The sequence below is a fragment of the Aulonocara sp. 'chitande type north' Nkhata Bay genome, linkage group LG1 (assembly GCF_057382095.1).
Source record: "Aulonocara sp. 'chitande type north' Nkhata Bay isolate Kocher_YH1m ecotype deep benthic linkage group LG1, A_spYH_male_GT1.1, whole genome shotgun sequence".
Classification (NCBI taxonomy): Eukaryota; Metazoa; Chordata; class Actinopteri; order Cichliformes; family Cichlidae; genus Aulonocara; species Aulonocara sp. 'chitande type north' Nkhata Bay.
In genome coordinates, this window is record NC_141344.1 from 40,011,380 (window position 1) to 40,030,796 (window position 19,417).

The window sequence follows — 19,417 nt, forward strand, 5'->3', positions numbered from 1 at the left end:
AAAGGTGATCACAAGGCAATCCCACCGACTAAAAAGGTATCAGTGCTTGCTGTACATACCTGTGGGTGCAGCAGCAGGAGCTCAGGGACTGGGGAGCCAGGAGAAGCAACAGGGGATGCTCTGCTGCAGAACCAGTTGGCTCTATCAATACAGTATTAAATGCTAACAGGTTGAATATAATCAGAGAAAGTATATACAGTGGTCCCTCCTTTATTGCAGCAGGGGTTCTCAGAATAACTAGCCCCTGGCCACGCACTTTATACACTGTTTTCCCCACACACATGAACATTGGTCACAGTTCTCACAATTGATTCTCAAAGTGCAAACCTTTGTAGATTGCAAAACGTAAAAGTATTATTATGCCGCGTTTTGTCTTCATCTGCCCGCCACTTTCGTGCGCCCTTTCCCCTCGCGGTGCAGGTGTCTATTTCCGAATGAGGCTCATAGTTATGGGTGTTATTGTGCTGTTTTTTCTATTGGACGTGATGGTTATCAAAACCAAACATGATAAATTTGGCAAGCGCAGGAGACACGACACGGAGCAGATTTGTCAATCAGGCTGCAGAATGCAATGCTGTACGGTGCAAAAAAAAGAAAAGAAAAAGAAAATCAGCGGAAAAGCGAAGCAGTGACAGCGGGACCACTGTGTGCTGCTTATTAATAAAGAAAATATATTCCTATATGACAACATGCATGAAAGCAGAACGGTATTTGTACGTCAGTGGGAAAATAGCGGTGGCTTGCTAGCTTTTGTGCGGCTTCCCCGGGTCAGCGAAAACTTAAGAGAAAACTTAAGAGAAATGAATGAACCAGGTTGCCCTTCACATATCTTCCTCCAAGCTCGGTCCTTTATATTCCTGTCTCGGTCCAGAAAGCAGCTGGTGTCGTACAGCTCCAGGTTGTTTGCTACGGCGTTGATTAGCCTTCCTTCCATTGAAGAATGAAGGGGTTTGGCTGGATCTGCCCCTTTGACCTAGGTCACAGCCACGTCACCAGGCTCCTGATTGGTTGTCGCGGCACGATTTGACGCTGGAGTTCAGATTTTTCCAACTCCAGGTAGACGCGTAACGCGCGTATGCACAAAATGCAACACAAAAACTCACGCGCGTGGTTTTATTCGCGAGTCAAACGCTCCAAACGCGCTAGACTGACGCGCGTTTCAGGCGTTTTGGCGTTTTGGCGACACAAATCTGCTTCCGAATTTTCGCGGGAGCCGCAATCGCGGGTCATCGCGCTTTTCCATTGACTTTACATGTAAACCTGACGCTCTGTTCGCGTCTATCACGTTCGGTGTGAACACACCGTAAGAGCTTTTTATAGAATAAATTGCATGACTGCAGTGAGAAAGCAGTAACATCACGACAATGTCAGTAGGGAGTGGGGAGAGGGTTTTAGGAAAGATTCGAGTGCCCGGTCTTACAACTGCAGCACAGATCATAATAAAATTGCTATTTGCTTGGGCATTACCTTCATGAATGACATCCATATTACTAGGAAGCAAATTCTGCATCTTCAAGTTAGGATTTTAAGGGGGATAAGGGGCGGGGACACCAACTGATGTGCAACTTCTACTAAAGCTTTAGCATCATACTAATGATTCTTGACGCCAGCGAGGCTGACAAAGTGGTGTAACAATTTGGTTTTTTTTAAAGATAGAATTTCCTATTACTGACATCATTTAGAAACTAGGGTTTGACTCCTGTGTGAGACCGTAATTTTCTTTATTTATGTAACTTTTGTTTTCACTGGCAGTTTAGTGTTAGGTTAGGACAAAAAACAAATTAGGAAGGTTAAAGACAGAACATTACTAGATTGTGGTTTTAATTAAAATGTAGCCTGTGACAATGCTGAACACATGACAAGCTACTTTAAGGCATATCACCCAGTTTGTAATATTGCTAAACATTTCTGAAGGCAGACGAGTCATGCTGGCTGGGTCAGTGTCATTTTTGTTGTAATTGATGTCTGGTTTGTTCTGTTCCCTAGTGATGGGTAGGGATGGGTACCAGTATCCGGTGCCATAATGGCACCGGATACTGGTACTGGTATCCTTGAAATAGTAATAACACAGTATCCTCAGCAAAGATGAATTAAACAAGTTTTATTTTAATGGAAGTTTACTTCAAGTCTTCAGATTTTTACTGTTTTTTATTTGATTACTTTAAAGTATATGATTACATTTGAGTAATTAAATAAAGACAGTTTTGATGGAGCTCCTGAGCCAGCCCAAGCTCTCTATGAAGACGAGGAAAAACTCCCCTGGGGGGGCCAGATTGACGGGAAGAAACCTCGGGAAAGCCCATTCAAAGAGAGATCCCCTTTCCTGGGATGGCTGGGGGGGTTACAGGAATTCCAAAACACTGAAATTTAAAGTGGGCCAATTAAAAAAATTATTTCCTGAAAAAAAGAAAGGTAATTCATACATCACACATAAATGATAACGTCTGAATTGTGTGTGTTTGTGTGTGTGTGATAGGCTTATCTCAGCCAAGTGTGATGCTGTAGGTCCTCCAGCGTCGGCCGCGTCTCCGGGACTTTGGTTAAACACGCGTCCAAGAAATCCCGGCAGTCTGGAAAGAAAGGAAAGAGAAAAAACATGAAGATGATAGTTCCAGTGGTCCAAGCCATCAGTCAGTCTTGAAGTGTGACGTTTTCTTACTTTTGGACAGATGTCTTTTGAATTTCAGGCGCTTTTTGAGGAAGCTCGTGGTGTCAAAGTCCCCCGCATGAAGCGCTTCGTACAGAACCACTCCCATTTGCCATACCGTGGTGGGTCCACACCTGTAGCAACTGCGCCCGTACCACTCGGGAGGGGAGTAAATTTCTGTACCTAATAAACAGACACAATTGCAATTTCTTCTAAAACAAAAGGCGAAAACTGTGACATCTGTGAAGAGCAAGAGCAGAATATGTTACCATAGAAGAGGCGGTACTGCGACCGCTCCTTAAAAAAGCAGCTGAGTCCAAAGTCGATGATACGAACACGCGGTACATCTGAGCCGGTCTCAATCAGAATGTTCTCACTCTTGATGTCCCGGTGAAAGATGTGTTTATCCTCCAGGTGCTTCGCAGCATCAACCAGCTGCTTCAGAATGACCTGGAAATAGAGCAGGGCGATATGACCAAAAATATTCATCACGATATACATTTGAAAAGTTGCGATAACGATATAACTGACGATATAACTGACACTAGACAAAATACTTTACAACTCCACAACTTTATTAGTGCAAAAAACCCCATCAATGTATTTTCACTTAAACAAGCAGCTGTTTTTTTATGTCCATTAAAGTTATATAAAAATGTAACAGTGCAAATTCCTCGCTGACAGTTTAACCAAAAGGCATTTCCAGTGGAAACTGGCCGACATATCCTCAGCATAACCATGTATAATATCCACAAAACTTAAAAAGAGGTTATACACACACAATACGGTAATATCATGTTGAGGTGCAGTACGTATCACTCCGCGAGGCGCCTGCCTACGATAGCCGTAATGCTCCGACAATCCATCGAGCGGTGCGGCTTTGTAGCTTAGCAAAGTCGCCGTGCACATAAAACCGTTTCGAGGTCAGTAAACACAACCAGAGTTCATACATAAGGCGCACGGGATTATAAGGGGCTCTGTCGAGTTTCAGAAAATTCAAAGGGTTGATTTTAAGTGTGCCGTATTTTCCATACAACATGGTAATAACGACGGCCTGCTAGCATGCGCTACCAAAAATTGTGCTTTGTTGTGTATCTGACGGACGAAAGCTAAACCAGTTCCACACCACTGAAGCTGCAGCATTTTTACAAACCAGAAACTTAAACAACTGAGTTAAATCAACACAACTTTTTCATATTCAATAAACCTGTGCATTTTGTGTTCATAAAATGCGATTGAAACATGTTCAGATGAAGTAAGTTGAGCTCTTGGAATATTTTAATCCTTCACAATTTTGTCATTTTATTTCAACAGTATTCAATAACTTTTACCCCAATACTACTTGGTCACTTAAATACTACATGCTGTCTTCATATTACATAATGTTCAACAAAGTCTAGATCCTGGTTACCATAAAAATTGAATGGGTCTTCAACAACTACCATCCTTCTATCTTTATCCTGGTTGCAGGAGGGCTGGGAAATAACCCTGAAGTGATAGGTTACAAGGCACGGTACACCCTGGACAGCTGACCAGTCTATCACATAGAAACAAACAACCATTTGCAACAGCACTAACCACCATGCCAACAATCTAGGAAATGTAGGAAAGCTATGATTTCCTGTATTTGATGCAGAATTGTTTTGTTTTGTAATAATACACAATAAATAGCAATAGCAATAGCATGCACGTGGTGCGTGTGTAGTGCCTCTTATAACTCCTGCAGTTTGAAATCTTGTGCGATCTTGTGAATTTCATGAGTTCAGCAACTAACCACTCTCACTAGATTGTATCAGCTCATCTCAACAAGAACAAATTAAGTTGTTGAATTTCGTACAGATTCTTCATGATTTAATTACGTTCATAGAAACATGAAATTATTGTGTTCAAATTACAAGTTAGACTTTTTTAATGTAACAACCACCCAACTTACTTTTTTTGGTAAAAAACAGTAGAGGTGGCTGCTCGACTTGACTGAGATGGATGCCTTCCTGAAACCACGATCTAAAGAGCGCGAGTCTGAAACCCGTGCAGTGTCGTGGGATTTAACATTGACATATTATTGACTTACTTCACTTGAACATGATATAAACAATTTAATCTAGCCTCTCTGCATATCATGTAGTTTCTACACTATGTAGTTACACTTAACTTTAAAGCATGAGGCAATTGTGTTAAATACACGCAAGATGCTTACGTAAATCCAAGAGCTGGCCAATCCCTTTTTTTCAGTGTACTTACCTGGATGATTGAGCATGTATCAAGACAATGAGTCATTTACTTTAGTAAAACTGTGTAATGCAACAAGAAAAGAAAAAATATCCGAACTATAGCACCGACTTTTAAATAGCAATCAAGCCCAATAAACAGTTTCTTTTGTTAAAAGAGGGGCCTAATGTCCTCCACAGTTATGTGAGATGATAAAGCCATACAGAAAATGATTACTTCAAGATATAGCTGCTAAAAGTCGTTCTACTACCGAATTATGTGTATGTATCCTCTCCTGATTTATTTCCAAAGTTTACTCACTTGATTTGGATTACTGAATGGAACCTAATCATTTTATTAATCTATACACACAGAAATAGCCACACAAACTAAATTAGTTGGTCAAATTTTATTCAGACACTTGATGAAATAATCACACAATGTGGTCCTTCTAATGACAGCAACATAATCTTGTTAGGAGGTGGTGGGATTGTCACATGCAGTGAGCTAGCATGATTTACTTAAAGCTGATGTGATTCCCAGATTGGACGAACTATTTGCATTTTCCTCATCATTATTTTTATTTTTGTTTTCTGATTGCTGATTGGTAGTGGTTGCCAGAATTATGCTTTCGCTTAAAATACAGTGTTAGCTACTAGTGCCTCAATTTCTTGGTTGTCTAAGAAATTTATCCTATCAGAGCCTTCAAAAACAAAAAATAAAAACAAAAAATATATTTTACAAAACATAATTCCAATTAAAATAGTTAGCTGGGTAAAATGCCACATTTTTTATGTCACAGTTAGTGCGATTCTTGATTCTTATGATAAAATGTAATTATATTTTAATCCCACAAATTTCTTTTTTCTTTTTATGAGAGCTCACACACTTAAAGGATATCCCAAAGTCACACATTTTACAACAGCAACCTCATTTTATAAATGCAATACACTACAAAACAAGTGGAATAAAAGCAAAACATTAATAATATGCTTTAGTGGAATTACTACAGTATCTTGAAATTTGCCGTTTCCGTTCGTGCTTTTATTTTGAAGGCAGCCCATTGAAACGGAAATCGTTGCGCTGGGTCACCTGGCTACCGTTTAGCGTTTACTTTCCGTTAGCAAAGTTGTAGATTGCAAGAAGTTTTTTGCGAGTATACATTTGAGCACACCAGAACAAAGGGATTACACACATATAAAGCACGGTATGTACACCGAGTTGTTGTAAAGAAAACAAAAACAGGCTTGTAGGCTTGTGAAATGGGACGGTCTAGCCTCCCTCGCGCTGCCCAGGTTGCCTATCAACCGTTATACTAAAAGCGGGAAACGTTTCATACAGCTTTGTTTGACAGAAACGGAGTAGAACATATTTTGTTCATTTGTTTCTACATGAGCTTTGTGTGATGTGATAAGTATCTGAGGCTGAGACCACACGACTGTAAAACATGATTGTTGGGCTTCATTTTTGTACTGAACAGTCATTTTAAGATTAGCTAGTAAATAACAATTAGCTCATGTTGTTCATGAGACTAAAGTCATCTTACTTTGGTAATGTAAATATAATATGGCCAATATGATAGTTATTATCTTAATCATTATTAGTTATCACAGCAGTGAGTTCGAACTCTGTGTCAAATACTGAGCTTCAGTAAAGATTCTATGGCGTTATTTTAGTGCCACTATGCTCAAATTCTTTTTACTTGCGCTCAGAATAGTGGCACAAAAATAACGCCATAAGATTCAAGTTACAATTATTTATATTTCCTATCTCCTTAAATCTTCACTCAAAGACAAGTATGTTTGACAGTGTGTATATAGATGTATCATATAGAAAAGACAAATATTGTTCGTTTAATATGCTGGCATTACTAAATTTGGCTCAATGCTTACATATATGTGTAAAAAGAAAATGTGCGAGCTGTGGTAACTGTGTCTGATAGAATGAAGAGTAGACTGATACATGAAATATTCCTTTATTGGGTGAGAAAATCAGACCATGTCATAACTGCTTTAAGTCATACAGAATAGATATCAGAGCCTTAAACAGGCTGACTTCTGCTAAATGGGTCAAACTGGGCAGAAAGTCTACAAACACATAACATCCTTATAGAATATGATGTAACACTATAGATCAACTTAGCTCAGAATATATAAAGCATATAAACAATTACAGCAATATGATGCAACAAACACAGCAGTGCTACTGATCCAAAATACTCAAAGCTTCATAGAACTGAAACAAACATTTATTTTTAGCTCCATTCTGCTGCTGATACATACTTTAGGTTTCTGAACATTGAACTTGTTGCTGCCTTTCATAGTGTGTAACTTGAAGGCCCTGAGTACTTTCTCTCACACTGAAAACACTGGGATGATAACATTATTTGAACATTACCTAATAAGACTGATTCAGCACAGACAGTTATGTTAAACTTTCCTAGCAGTCCTTCACAAACAGGGAACAGTCTGTCTATTCTCTCCATCTGTCAGCTGCTGCTGGCTCTTCCTCCTCCTCTTCCTCACACACTGCTGAGTTTGTCCTGGTGGATCATCAGGGGTGCAAAGCCTCACAGATGATGTGCAGCAGTGGGTCCCTCAGTCTGTCCTCACTCTGGACACTTGCAGTTGTCACACATGGAAATGAAATGTGCGATAAGCTGCAGGATTCAGACACAAGTGTAACTTATAAACACACGTTCATACTTTTATTCCACAATCAGAGAGAAAGAAACAGAGAGAGTGCAGGACAGACAGACAGGTGACAGTCTCAGGTGTACACACTGCTACAAAACAGCACCAGAGAAGGAGGATTTAGTGTTTGTGTTATTACGAGTGCTACACAAGAAGAGTTCCCAGATGGTACAGTGGACACATGTGTGACTGCTGTGATTAAAGCATCTTTCTTTCAGCTTAACGAGTGAACCGTCAGCTGACTGACATGACTGACTTTAATTACGCATAAAATCATCACATTCTCTGTAAGATTAAAGTCAGCTATTGAACGGCGAATATTTTGAAGTGAAGGCTTTAAAACCAAGTTAGTACAAACGTCGCTAATGTCACATAACTTTCCCGACATGTTGCCAACAGTAATGTTTTAATGTTCTTCATTATAAAAACATTTGCGCATAAATAAGTGACATAATATTCAGTACTTACTTCTGGAAGTTTACTCTTCGTCCGCTCCGCTTCCGCCGTTTTTTTTCGGCAAAATTATCCAAACCACCGCCGCGCTATGAAGTCTGGGATATGTTGGGCCATGAAGGCTACACAGACCCATCCTTAAAATTCAGGGAAATTAAGGACACATTTGAGGGCCGCATTTCGAGCAGCCTTTGAATTGGGACAGTCTTTGTCGTGTCGCTGTGACATAATCAGCCTTAAAATGCGGCCTTTAAGGCTGCAGACCCCAAATCCGGTCATTGGTACTTCCTGGCTTGTGTAGTTACTAGGTAACAAAAGCTCAACACTGCCCCTAGCGTCCTGGAGCACTTCCGTTGTGTTTTGGAGTTTGCGCGTGTTTTGGGGTTTGCGCGTGTTTTGGGGTTTGCACGTGTTTTGGATTTTGCACGTGTTTTGTATTTTGCATGTGTTTTGTATTTTGTACGTGTTTTGTATTTTGCATGTGTTTTGTATTTTGCACGTGTTTTGTATTTTGCATGCGTTTTGTATTTTGCATGTGTTTTGGAGTTTGCACGTGTTTTGTATTTTGTACGTGTTTTGGATTTTGCACGCGTTTTGTATTTTGTACGTGTTTTGTATTTTGTACTAGTGATGGGTCGTTCGCGAACGAAATGGCTCTTAGAGCCGACTCTTTGACGTGAACGACGCGAGCCGGCTCCTTATCGCGAGCCGTCACGTGGGTTTTTTTTTTCTTTTTCTTTCTCTCACCCTCTCTCTCGCCTGCACGTGAGCCTTGTGCTTTACGCTGGGCAGAGGGGGGAGGGGCGGTAGTTACACTCAGTAGCAGGAACAGAGCCAGATGGAGAGAGAGAGAGAGAGACAAAGAGAGCCAGGGACAAAAACGTGACATTAGAAAGGTATAGTAATCATCCACAACTATTTTCGGTTGCAGATGATAAAGGATTCAGAAAGTTTATTCATCCAGGCCCATATGACAGAGAATATGCATGTTCTTTTTGTTTTGATATTTTAATTTATATTTAATTGGGTTGTGGTTTGCAGTGTTTTGTGTTGTTTTCACTTTAAATTTGTAAAAGGAAAAAGCTGAAAATTTAAATAGTTAAAAGTTGAAATGTGAATAGTTGATTTTTGTATTATATGATTTATTTATTACATTTTATGTGGAGTGAATAAATAAAAGTATATTTACGGTGGCCCCTACAGACAAAGCACATACAAACTTCAAATCACGTACGAACTCTGATGCATGTGCAAACTCCAAAACACGTACAAACTCCAAAGCATGTAAAAACTCAGAAGCACATAAAAACTCAAAACACGTACAAAAGACAACAGAAGTGCTCCAGGATGCTGGGCGCAGTGTGGAGCTTTTGGTATCTTGTGGCTACACAAGCCAGCAAGTACCAGCAACCGGATTTGGTGTGTGGTAGTAACAGGTAAATGAACTTTTTTTTAAATTATTTGAATATATATGAGTGCCTGTGTATAAATACACAAACAATACACACATGCTTTCAATTGTGTAATTTAAGTGATCTAGTAGCTCTGCTTTGGAAGTTCAGTTCATGCTAGAAATGTTTTTCGGAGTTTGTACGTGTTTTGTCTCTAGGGGCCACCGCATATATTTATATATAAACATACCGGTATATAAATAAAACCACTTTGTTTTACGTTAGTAATTCTTTTTGTGCATAATTTTATATTATTGTTAATAATAAATTAATTAAAGCAACAAAACAACCTGAAGAGCCGGTTCGGAGCCGAAAGAGCCGGCTCTTTTTAGTGAGCCGAACCGAAAGAGCCGGATCTCTAAAAAGAGCCGGAAATCCCATCACTATTTTGTACGTGTTTTGTATTTTGTACGTGTTTTGTATTTTGCATGTGTTTTGTATTTTGTAAGTGTTTTGGAGTTTGCACGTGTTTTGTATTTTGCACGTGTTTTGTATATTGTACGTGTTTTGTATTTTGTACGTGTTTTGTATTTTGTACGTGTTTTGTATTTTGTACGTGTTTTGTCTTTTGCATGTGTTTTGTATTTTGTACGTGTTTTGTCTTTTGCATGTGTTTTTTATTTTGTAAGTGTTTTGGAGTTTGCACGTGTTTTGGATTTTGTAAGTGCTTTGGAGTTTGCACGTGTTTTGTATTTTGTACGTGTTTTGGATTTTGCATGTTTTTTATATTTTCTACGTGTTTTGTCTTTTGCATGTGTTTTTTATTTTGTAAGTGTTTTGGATTTTGCACGTGTTTTGGATTTTGTAAGTGTTTTGGAGTTTGTACGTGCTTTGTCTCTAGGGGCCACCGTACTCCGCCTGCTCTACATCTCTCTCATTACCTTTTATTAGCCGAAAATCCCAATGAGGCTTACACTCATGCCTTTGCCTTTCACCACTTCCTTCATACGCTCTCTTTGCTTTTGGCCTTCCTCACTACACTAAGTAGGATTTTTTAACGCTGTGTAGTGACTCTTGCTAAGTACATGTGAAGAGATGTTGAATAAAAAATGTAAAAGAAAAGGTACTTTTGTTTTGTGTTTTATTGAAAGCACTTTCCATAAAGTGTAATTGTTTCCAATGAAGAAAGAAATAGGTAGGTTTGCATGTGTAATTAGTGTGTTATTGCAGAAGAAGCTTAATGTGTAGTTTGTAAAAACAATGGGGAAAAAAAGGTGTCTGAAGAAGAAATGATAAATGTGCTTTTTTTTTAAGCATTCACTCGGCCGGCCGTTTGGCGCATGACATGTGGCGGAGCACCCTGCTACAGAACTCCGCCAGTTCGAACCCCCCACGAACTCACCGCCACGGCCCTGCGCGGGTAGCGGGGAAGCGCACTCGCGTTTCCTTTTTGCCTTTTCCTGCTCCAGCCAAGTCCTCCGCCCGCTCTACATCTCTCTTATTACCCTTTATTACCTTACACTCATGCCACACAAAGTACAATTGTTTACAATGAACTGTACATGCAACACAGCAGTTTTATGAATATTCAACAAGAGCAAGTTACATTTGGCCCTGGTTTGACAACCACACTGGGGCACATATTCACCAAAACACAGCACACCTTGACAATCTTATCAAGCAGTGCTGTCTTCATCCTCACATGATATGAGTAATCGGATTGGCATTGTAGAAAAATGACACGCGAAGCTGTCAAACACTCTATTTAAAAACTATTAAAATAAGATATTTCTGCTGATGAAGACACTGAGCTGGGTTATAGTGCTGTGGCTTATGTTGAAATCTGCTGTGCTGTAGGGGAACAGGCTGTGTTGTCTTGTTGTGTGCATGTTTGAGTTGTGTTTCTTTTGAGATGGTATATTTTTTTCTTAACAGAAACAGACTGTGTCCAGGGTGAGAAGGGTCAGCTGTGATCTGAGCTGCACGCCCCAGTGTCCTGGAGGTGTACAGGTCCTGCAGAGATGGGAGTTTGCAGCCAATCACCTTCTCAGCAGAGCGCACAACGGTTGCCCGGGGCGGCATCGTGGTGGGGGGCGGCATCACGGGCATCGGCGAAAAAAAAAAAAAAAAAAAAATTGCTCGTACTCATGCTGCCCCGACATCAGCCGGCGCATATTGGGAATGGTACAGGCACCGATCGGTTTTCTATCGCCCATTTGCTGGGAGTAAGGGCGCCCTCCGTTTGCGAGGTGCGCCTGCTGCTTCGCAAAATAAACACTGAAGCAGTTTCACAAAACTTAGCGAGCAGTTTGCTGACTGTAGCATGGGAGATGGGTGGTCTCGTAGGGTGTCTTGCATTGAAATCTGCTGCAATGACCCGGTTACTGCGTTCACCAGATATCAACACAATTTCGATCCGCTCCTAACATGTTAACCTCTTCGACATATCAATGGCTGTGAACAAAGAGAAACTTGTAAATAACTCATGAAAGGATAACCAAGCACACCATTGGGCAGAGAGTGTTCGCCCGTGGCGCCAAACAGGCTAGGACCGCCACTGTCCCTGATAGTGGCTCCAGCGTACCACACGGTGATGGAGTTGAGGATGGACTCGATGATTGCAGTGTAGAATTGCATCATCGCCCGTGTTGGCAGGTTGAATTTCTTCAGCTCCCTCAGGAAGTACATCCTCTGCTATGGCATCATGGCCTTGGACTCATTTTTACAACTTTTTAATAGGAAAAAAAGATTAATTTTAATTAAAAAATGTTTTGACATTTGTGAAAATGGAATTTTTCCTGTATTAATTTTTTTACATTTGTTTTGGTTTTTATTGCCTTTTGAGTCAAAAGTCTCCAGAGGCAGATGCTTGGTTTCCTGGTATTTCAAGACATTAATGCAATGGAAAGGGATTTTAAAAAAAGAAAGAAAGAAAGGAAACAGTGGAAAGTGAATCTCACATGAAGCGGAGGAGCTCAGAGTTCTCTCACTAGTCTAAATATCTTCAGAAGTGAGTGCAGATAGTAGTGGGAACATTTACTCAAGTACTTAAAATACATAAAGTCTGTGTTTCAGGTAGGTGTTTCCATGTTATACTAGATTCTGCTATTGTCATGGTTGGCTGTGTGGCAGGCGAGCAGAAGCGGTGGACGCAAAAATGCAGGACTCTTGGAGACGGGAATAAACTGAAAACGCAGCTTTATTGCTGGAAGAATGACTGACAAAATAAAACTTACAAAAGGAAAACAAGACTCTAAAGCGAGGTGCTGGAGGACTGGACATTACAAACACACAGCAGGTTGAAGGTACGACGCGACAGGGAGCCCAGGAAAACACAGGGCTTAAATACACAGGGGAGTAATTAGGGAATGGGCGGGAGGGAGGGAGACACAGCTGGGAGAAATCAGGCTAACGAGACAGGGGAGAGGTAAAACTGAACACACTGACATAAGACATGAACTTTCAAAGTAAAACAGGAAATAAGAAACAAATCACAAAACCGCAAACATATCCACAGTCATCCAGGACACACATATATATACACTCTGCACAGTTATGTGTTAAAAATACAGTAGATCAGGTCCATCAGTCAGAAACGGAGCCTGGAGACGTCTGAGACAAAGCTTTTGTAGCTCTTTGTCGACGTTCCTCATAATATTTCTAAAAAAAGGGAAAAGTGAGAAAACAAACATCGTTAGGCCAACAGTGTGATTTTGTGTGCTGAATCGTGTATATGTATGTGCGTGCGTACCTGCAGGTTGTCGTAGTGTTTCTGGCTGCAGCAGTGGAGTTCCTTGGCGGTCTTCTCATTCAGGCAGAAAACAGAGCAGATGTTACAGAAAAATCCTGATTTAGGGACCACAAACTCCTGACCTGCAGAGAAGCAGAAACAGGAAAATTAGACAAGTATTAACAACACATTTGAATTTAGAGTGTGTGTGTCTGACCGATGGGGCTGTTAGGGTTGAACTGAGGCAGTCTGAAATCTGCTACAACACACGGAGACTGAGAGCGAGATCGCTTTGCCTCAGCTCCGACAAGCTCCCTCCTGCGTTTAGCCACAACTGAAAATGAAAAGAGCGACACGTTAATCATCAACGAATCTGCTACAGGAGCCACTGGGTTTATAACATATTTAAACATTCAATTATAACTCAATAATAATTGAACAAATGATTTCGATTTACTTGAAAAGCTGAAACGTTCATCGGCCACTTTATTAGGTACACCTGTTTGACTGCTCATTAATGCGACTCTCTAATCAGCCAATCACATGGCAGCAACTTAGTGATTTAGGTATGTAGACATGGTCAGGTGACCTGCTGAAATTCAAACTGAGCATCAGAATGAAGAAGAAAAATAATTTAAGTCACTTAAACGTGGCATGTTTGCTGAGCTTAGCATTTCAAAAACTGCTGATGTGCTGGGATTTTCCCACAGAAGCATCTCTAGGGTTTACATAAAACCGTCTGAAACAGAAAATATCCAGTGAGTGGCAGTTCCCTGGAGGAAATGCATTTTTGAGTTTAGAGGAGAATGAAATAACTGCTTCACGCTGACCGGAAGGCCAGAGCAAGCCAAACAACCACTTATTACAATGCACAAGAGCATCTCTGAACGCACAGCACATCCAACACTGAAGCAGATGAGCTACAGCAGCAGAAGACCACACTGGGTTCGACTTCTCTAAGCTAAGAACGCAAAACTGAGGGTACAATTCACACAGGCTCAGCAACGCTGTAAAATAAAAACGCTGCCTGGTCTGTTGAATCTCAGTTTCTGCTGTGACATTAGGATGGTAGGGTCAGAAATCTTGGATCCATCCTGCCTTGTATCAAAATCTCAGGCTGGTGATGGTGTGGGACATAGTCATCGCACCAACGGAGCATTTCTTAAACACCACATATATAAAATATATTACTACCACCAGGCTGAATGTCTGTAGCACAGTGAGGAGCACAAATATGAGATCAGAGCCACAAAATATCACAACTTGTCTTTTTATATTCACTTTACTGTGTTTTGGCTGTCAGAGCGGTGTATTTTGCTGATTTAAAGCAGCTCTTTGTACCTTTAATGTCGCCCATGCTCCATCCATCATTCTCCTCTCCCTCCTGTGTCTCGTCATCAGGACACTTGGGCTCTGGCTGCTGTCCAGCAGGGGCGGCTGCAGCATCGGGCTGGGTCCCTGCTTCCTCCTCGGTCCTCTGGCTCTCCGCCTGGCAGTCACCTTTGGTCACTGCATCAGTCGATTCTGCGGTCTTCTTGGTTTTCATTTTGAGGTTGTCACCAGAGTCTTGCAGACGCTGTTTCAGGCTCTTCAAACTGAATTTGAAAGCAAAGATGCCAGTAGGTTACCACGAAAAGAGGTTTGTTGTCACAAAATGTTCATGTGAAATAAGAAATTCCATTTCAAATTCCTAATCTAGAGTTGCTTATATCTAAATCACATGCTGCTCTTTTTGCATCTTTGGGAACTGTTTACTACAGACGACCTTGAGGAGCGTATGGTATATTTGACTCTGCCACTAAAGCTGAAAAAGAAAGATACTCACGACTCAATACGTCCAGCTTTACTGCTATGAAGAGGAGAGAAAGAAGCACAAGGTCAGACAGACATGAAGACACTTTAAAGAAAATGAAGAAACACAGTGTAAAATAAATTTCCTCTTTTTCTCACTTCTGATCGTGGGACACACTTACCAAGCAGATAAATAGTCCTTGGTGACTTTGCTCTCCATCACCTGTGTTAATCCACCAGGTTCGGCCATCTCAATGCATATCTGAGAGAACAGAACGGATATTTGAGCAACACAGTGGTACTCAATGGGTGTGCTACAGGCACGATTTGTATTGTACAGGGCGATAAAGAATTTGTCCTGGCGAGTTTCTTTACTGCCCTGTACGATAGTACAAGGCAAAGAAAAAAAAATCTTGGAGTTTTAAACTTGCAAATGGGAAATAAGTGCAAACATATTTCTATACTTTTGCAAAGTTTTGATTGAACAATAAAACCACTGAGCAAGAAACACTAAAAGAATAACTTAGCGCTGCCTCAAACTGCAGGGATCTCCCCTGCTCGATGGGCCAGGACAAAAGGCTGAACAGGTCATAAGATTACTACTTGGTTGAGAACTTGGTGCATTTCAGGCAGTCCTTCTTCACCAGTGTTTGCAAAGGCATGTGTAATTCAGATTGCCTGCCGCAGGGACTGTCTGTACATGGAATATTTAAACTTGCTCAACTCGTGTTAAAAAACCACAAAGTCTCCTTCAGACTCATTTAAAATGTTTCTCAATATGAAAAGAACAGCAGACACCATGACAAGCCTTGCAGCCTTCTGTAAAACATAAAACAGTTGCACGTGTTTATGAAATCGTACCCTGTTGGCAAGCGGCAAGAATCTGACAAAAGCAGCGATGGACGCCACCACTTCCATGATCATCATGACAAGGTCCACATTCACCTCGGAGACCTCCACACTCAGCAGCCGGTCCTCCAGAGACTCCGACTCTGGAACATGCTGAAAAACAACCAGCGTTAAGATCAGGGAGACCCGAGCCTGCTGCTTTTTTTTTTTTTTTTTCTTTCTCTCAGCCTCTCTCTCGCACTTTTTTCCCGCTTCACTCTGCACGCGGGCCTTGTGCTTTACGCTGGGCAGAGGGGGGAGGGGCGGTAGTTACACTCAGTAGCACAGGAACAGAGCCAGAGAGAGAGAAAGAGAGGCAGGGACAACAACATTAGAAAGGTATAGTAATCATCCACAACTATTTTCGGTTGCAGATGATAAAGGATTGAGAAAGTTTATTCATGCAGGTCCATATGACAGAGAATATGCATGTTCTTTTAGTTTTCATATTATAATTTATATTTAATTGTGTTGTGGTTTGCAGTGTTTTGTGTTCTTTTCACTTTAAATTTGTGAAAGGAAAAAGCTGAAAATTTAAATAGTTAAAACTTGAAATGTGAATAGTTGATTTTTGTATTATATGATTTATTTATTACATTTTATGTGGAGTGAATAAATAAAAGTATATTTACGGTGGCCCCTAGAGACAAAGCACATACAAACTTCAAATCACGTACGAACTCTGAAGCATGTACAAACTCCAAAACACGTAAAAACACGTACAAACTCCAAAACACGTAAAAACTCCAAAACATGTAAAAACACGTACAAACTCCGAAGCACGTAAAAACTCAGAAGCATATAAAAACAGAAGCACATAAAAACTCAAAACACGTACAAAAGACAACAGAAGTGCTCCAGGATGCTGGGCGCAGTGTTGAGCCTTTGTTATCTTGTGGCTACACAAGCCAGCAAGTACCAACGACCGGATTTGGTGTGTGGTAATAACAGGTAAATGAACTTTTTTTTAAAATTATTTGAATATATATATGAGTGCCTGTGTATAAATACACAAACAATACACACATGCTTTCAATTGTGTCATTTAAGTGATCTAGTAGCTCTGCTTTGGAAGTTCAGTTCATGCTAGAAATGTGTTTTGGAGTTTGTACGTGTTTTGTCTCTAGGGGCCACCGCATATATTTATATATAAACATATATAAATAAAACCACTTGTTTTTACGTTAGTAATTCCTTTTGTGCATAATTTTATATTATTGTTAATAATAAATTAATTAAAGCAACAAAACAACCTGAAGAGCCGGTTCGGAGCCGAAAGAGCCGGCTCTTTTTAGTGAGCCGAACCGAAAGAGCCGGATCTCTAAAAAGAGCCGGAAATCCCATCACTAGAACAAATACAGACGAAGTAACAATAAATAGTTGATTTGAAATTCATGCATATTTTTAGTTTTTCCATTTCTTATTCAGATATTTATCAATGAGTGACTTATATGTATGTATATATTGTATATATTGTGCTATTCCTTACTTCTTGTATCTGTCTGTGTTACTGTTTGTACTGTAACCAATATATTTCCCCCAGGGATCAATAAAGTACTCTGAGTATTCTCATTCTAGTAATATTAGCCCAGAGAAGGATGATGCTGTGCTCACTCCTTAGAGGAGAAATCTGTTTTGATTGGGATCTGAATAGTTTGAGTGAAACAGGAGCATGCCCCCGATTTAACAGCCCCCGATTGCTCCATTTTCATACCTCACTTGTACCAGGAAGCATGTCTTGTAAAACAATGTGGATTCTGAGCGTCCACTCTCCAACAGTAACTGGATTTTTGAGGTAATCCCTGGCGAAATCGCAGCACGCATCCCAGCTGTTAAAAAACACAAAGGCCTGGAGGGGAAAAATGATGCAGAGGAAACATTCAATATCAATCATTAAATTGAATTCAATTTGCAAATGCAAATTTCTCTGTATCAGCCTGCTGGGTCTACTCCTCACCCTCCTCTGCAGTGATAAAACGATTATTTTGTAGTACAGAGTCTGAACAGTCTGATCAGGGACGTAACGCCACACCAGCTTGGTGACATCCTCCTGTCTGTAGTTTCCTTCTGGCAAACCGGTCAACATGATGGTGGAGAACGTAGAACCTTGAGATTGGGCTTTCTGCAAGACACAAGGTTCAAGAACCAAAGTTTATTCGAAGAGAAACTTTGCGGTACTTTTTAAAAAATATATTATTATTACTGAGCACATAGAGAAGACAAAATGAAACCAAGTTTAGCAGAAAAAAAGAAATGTGGTTTTTGAGGTGAGTATTTGGAAAAATGGACACCTCTTGGTATTTACTCAAGGATTCCTGTTTAACACATGAAACCTGGGTTTATAAGATGCACTCACCTCAATGTCATCAGGTTCACTGACAGTTAAATACTCTAGAAGTGTAAAACAGACACAGTTAGTAACAGTCAACACTTTATATCTGGAGGTTAATTTTAGTTTCCAGCTGTTTCTCTCACCTGGGAGTGTGAACCAAGGAGAGACAGTGGGGAACACAAAGGGACTAGTTGTCATTGTGATCCAATATGGTGAAGTGCTGCGTTGTGGGATGGTAATATCTTCTGTTGGGACAGTTGCACCATCAACAGCAACCTCGCTGTCTGGCAAAGCTTTGTCTGGCAATCTTGGTGCTGCACAAGCAAAAATAAGTTTTGTTAAAAGTTTTGTGGGGGAAAGAAAAGGAAAAACGAGTGGTGCAAAACAGGTTTTTAATGTTTACAATGATCCAGTAATATCAATGTTTTGACTTTTATTTGAACTTTAAGCACCTTTACAGATACCCAAGGTATCATAGACATCAGAAAAACAACGATTAGTGGGTTAGATCAAATGCCAGACTGAAAAAGTGCAGTTTAAGTAATGGCTCTGGCTCATGTGTCTGGGGCAGAGACAAGCAGAAGGAAATTGACCACTGATGGAGCAAAGATTTCTGGAGGGGCCAGAAAAGAGGTCAGAGAGATAATAAGGCAAATGAGCATCAAAGGATTTGTGGGAACCAGAATCACAGTGTTAGTGGATAAAAGTTGAGGGAATGTGTCACAATGATTGATTGTGAACAACAATAAATCAGCAGTTTTGTCTGCACTTTATCCACAGCCCAGGGGAGACCTGAAAAATCTATTCATGAGTGTTTCACAAACAGAAAGCGAAAGAAAGGTCTTACCAGATGACCTTCCATTAACTTAACCCATCTTTTTGTTTCCGTTTAAAGCATATTTGTTTAAAATCCCATTTAAAAAACACTTACGCAGTGAGGTACATCCACACTGTGGTATTTTCTGTCACGGGCTGAAAGCAGGGACTCAAGCGCAGAGCAGGTTGATGTCTCAAAACACAATTTATTTACACACCCGTGCAATAATATATACAGTGACGGGAAATTCAGGGTTCCAGGGGATTAGGGGAAGGCTCTCTCTCTCTCACGCTCGCTCACGTCCTCACACACGTTCGTACCGCGGGGAGGTCACAGGTCCGGGAAGATAAGCTGGAACAGGGAAAGGGAGATATCACTCACAAATCACGAAGGCATAAAGGTGTAAGACCACGGGAGCTGGAAAGGTAGACTAACGTCAGTAGCGCAATCATCCCGCGATGAGAGGA

General features: G+C 40.6%; 2 protein-coding genes across 5 annotated transcripts; both read right to left on the reverse strand.

Moving 5' to 3' along the window:
- Positions 1-2,085: 2,085 nt before the first annotated feature.
- LOC147339556 (serine/threonine-protein kinase pim-2-like) lies at positions 2,086-5,131 on the reverse strand. 3 transcript variants are annotated; one of them, XM_086299890.1, is made up of 4 exons: positions 4,889-5,131; positions 2,917-3,097; positions 2,660-2,830; positions 2,086-2,570 (listed from the first exon to the last, which is right to left on the reverse strand). In XM_086299890.1, the coding sequence occupies exons 1-4, from the start codon at positions 4,922-4,924 to the stop codon at positions 2,479-2,481; spliced, it is 480 nt and encodes a 159-aa protein (XP_086156016.1). In that variant the 5' UTR covers positions 4,925-5,131; the 3' UTR covers positions 2,086-2,478. The 3 variants fall into 3 exon arrangements, with proteins under 3 accessions (XP_086156016.1, XP_086156023.1, XP_086156008.1); XM_086299897.1 differs by lacking the exon at positions 4,889-5,131 and adding an exon at positions 4,059-4,264; XM_086299882.1 differs by lacking the exon at positions 4,889-5,131 and having other exon boundaries at positions 2,917-3,161.
- A 7,145-nt stretch (positions 5,132-12,276) lies between these two features.
- Positions 12,277-19,404, reverse strand: LOC147339557 (uncharacterized). 2 transcript variants are annotated; one of them, XM_086295906.1, is made up of 12 exons: positions 19,065-19,404; positions 18,277-18,447; positions 18,158-18,192; positions 17,759-17,923; positions 17,516-17,650; positions 15,775-15,915; positions 15,096-15,175; positions 14,948-14,968; positions 14,464-14,717; positions 13,340-13,456; positions 13,144-13,265; positions 12,277-13,052 (listed from the first exon to the last, which is right to left on the reverse strand). In XM_086295906.1, the coding sequence occupies exons 2-12, from the start codon at positions 18,329-18,331 to the stop codon at positions 12,978-12,980; spliced, it is 1,200 nt and encodes a 399-aa protein (XP_086152032.1). In that variant the 5' UTR covers positions 18,332-18,447; positions 19,065-19,404; the 3' UTR covers positions 12,277-12,977. The 2 variants fall into 2 exon arrangements, with proteins under 2 accessions (XP_086152032.1, XP_086152024.1); XM_086295898.1 differs by having other exon boundaries at positions 14,948-14,971; positions 19,065-19,398.
- Positions 19,405-19,417: the final 13 nt, after the last annotated feature.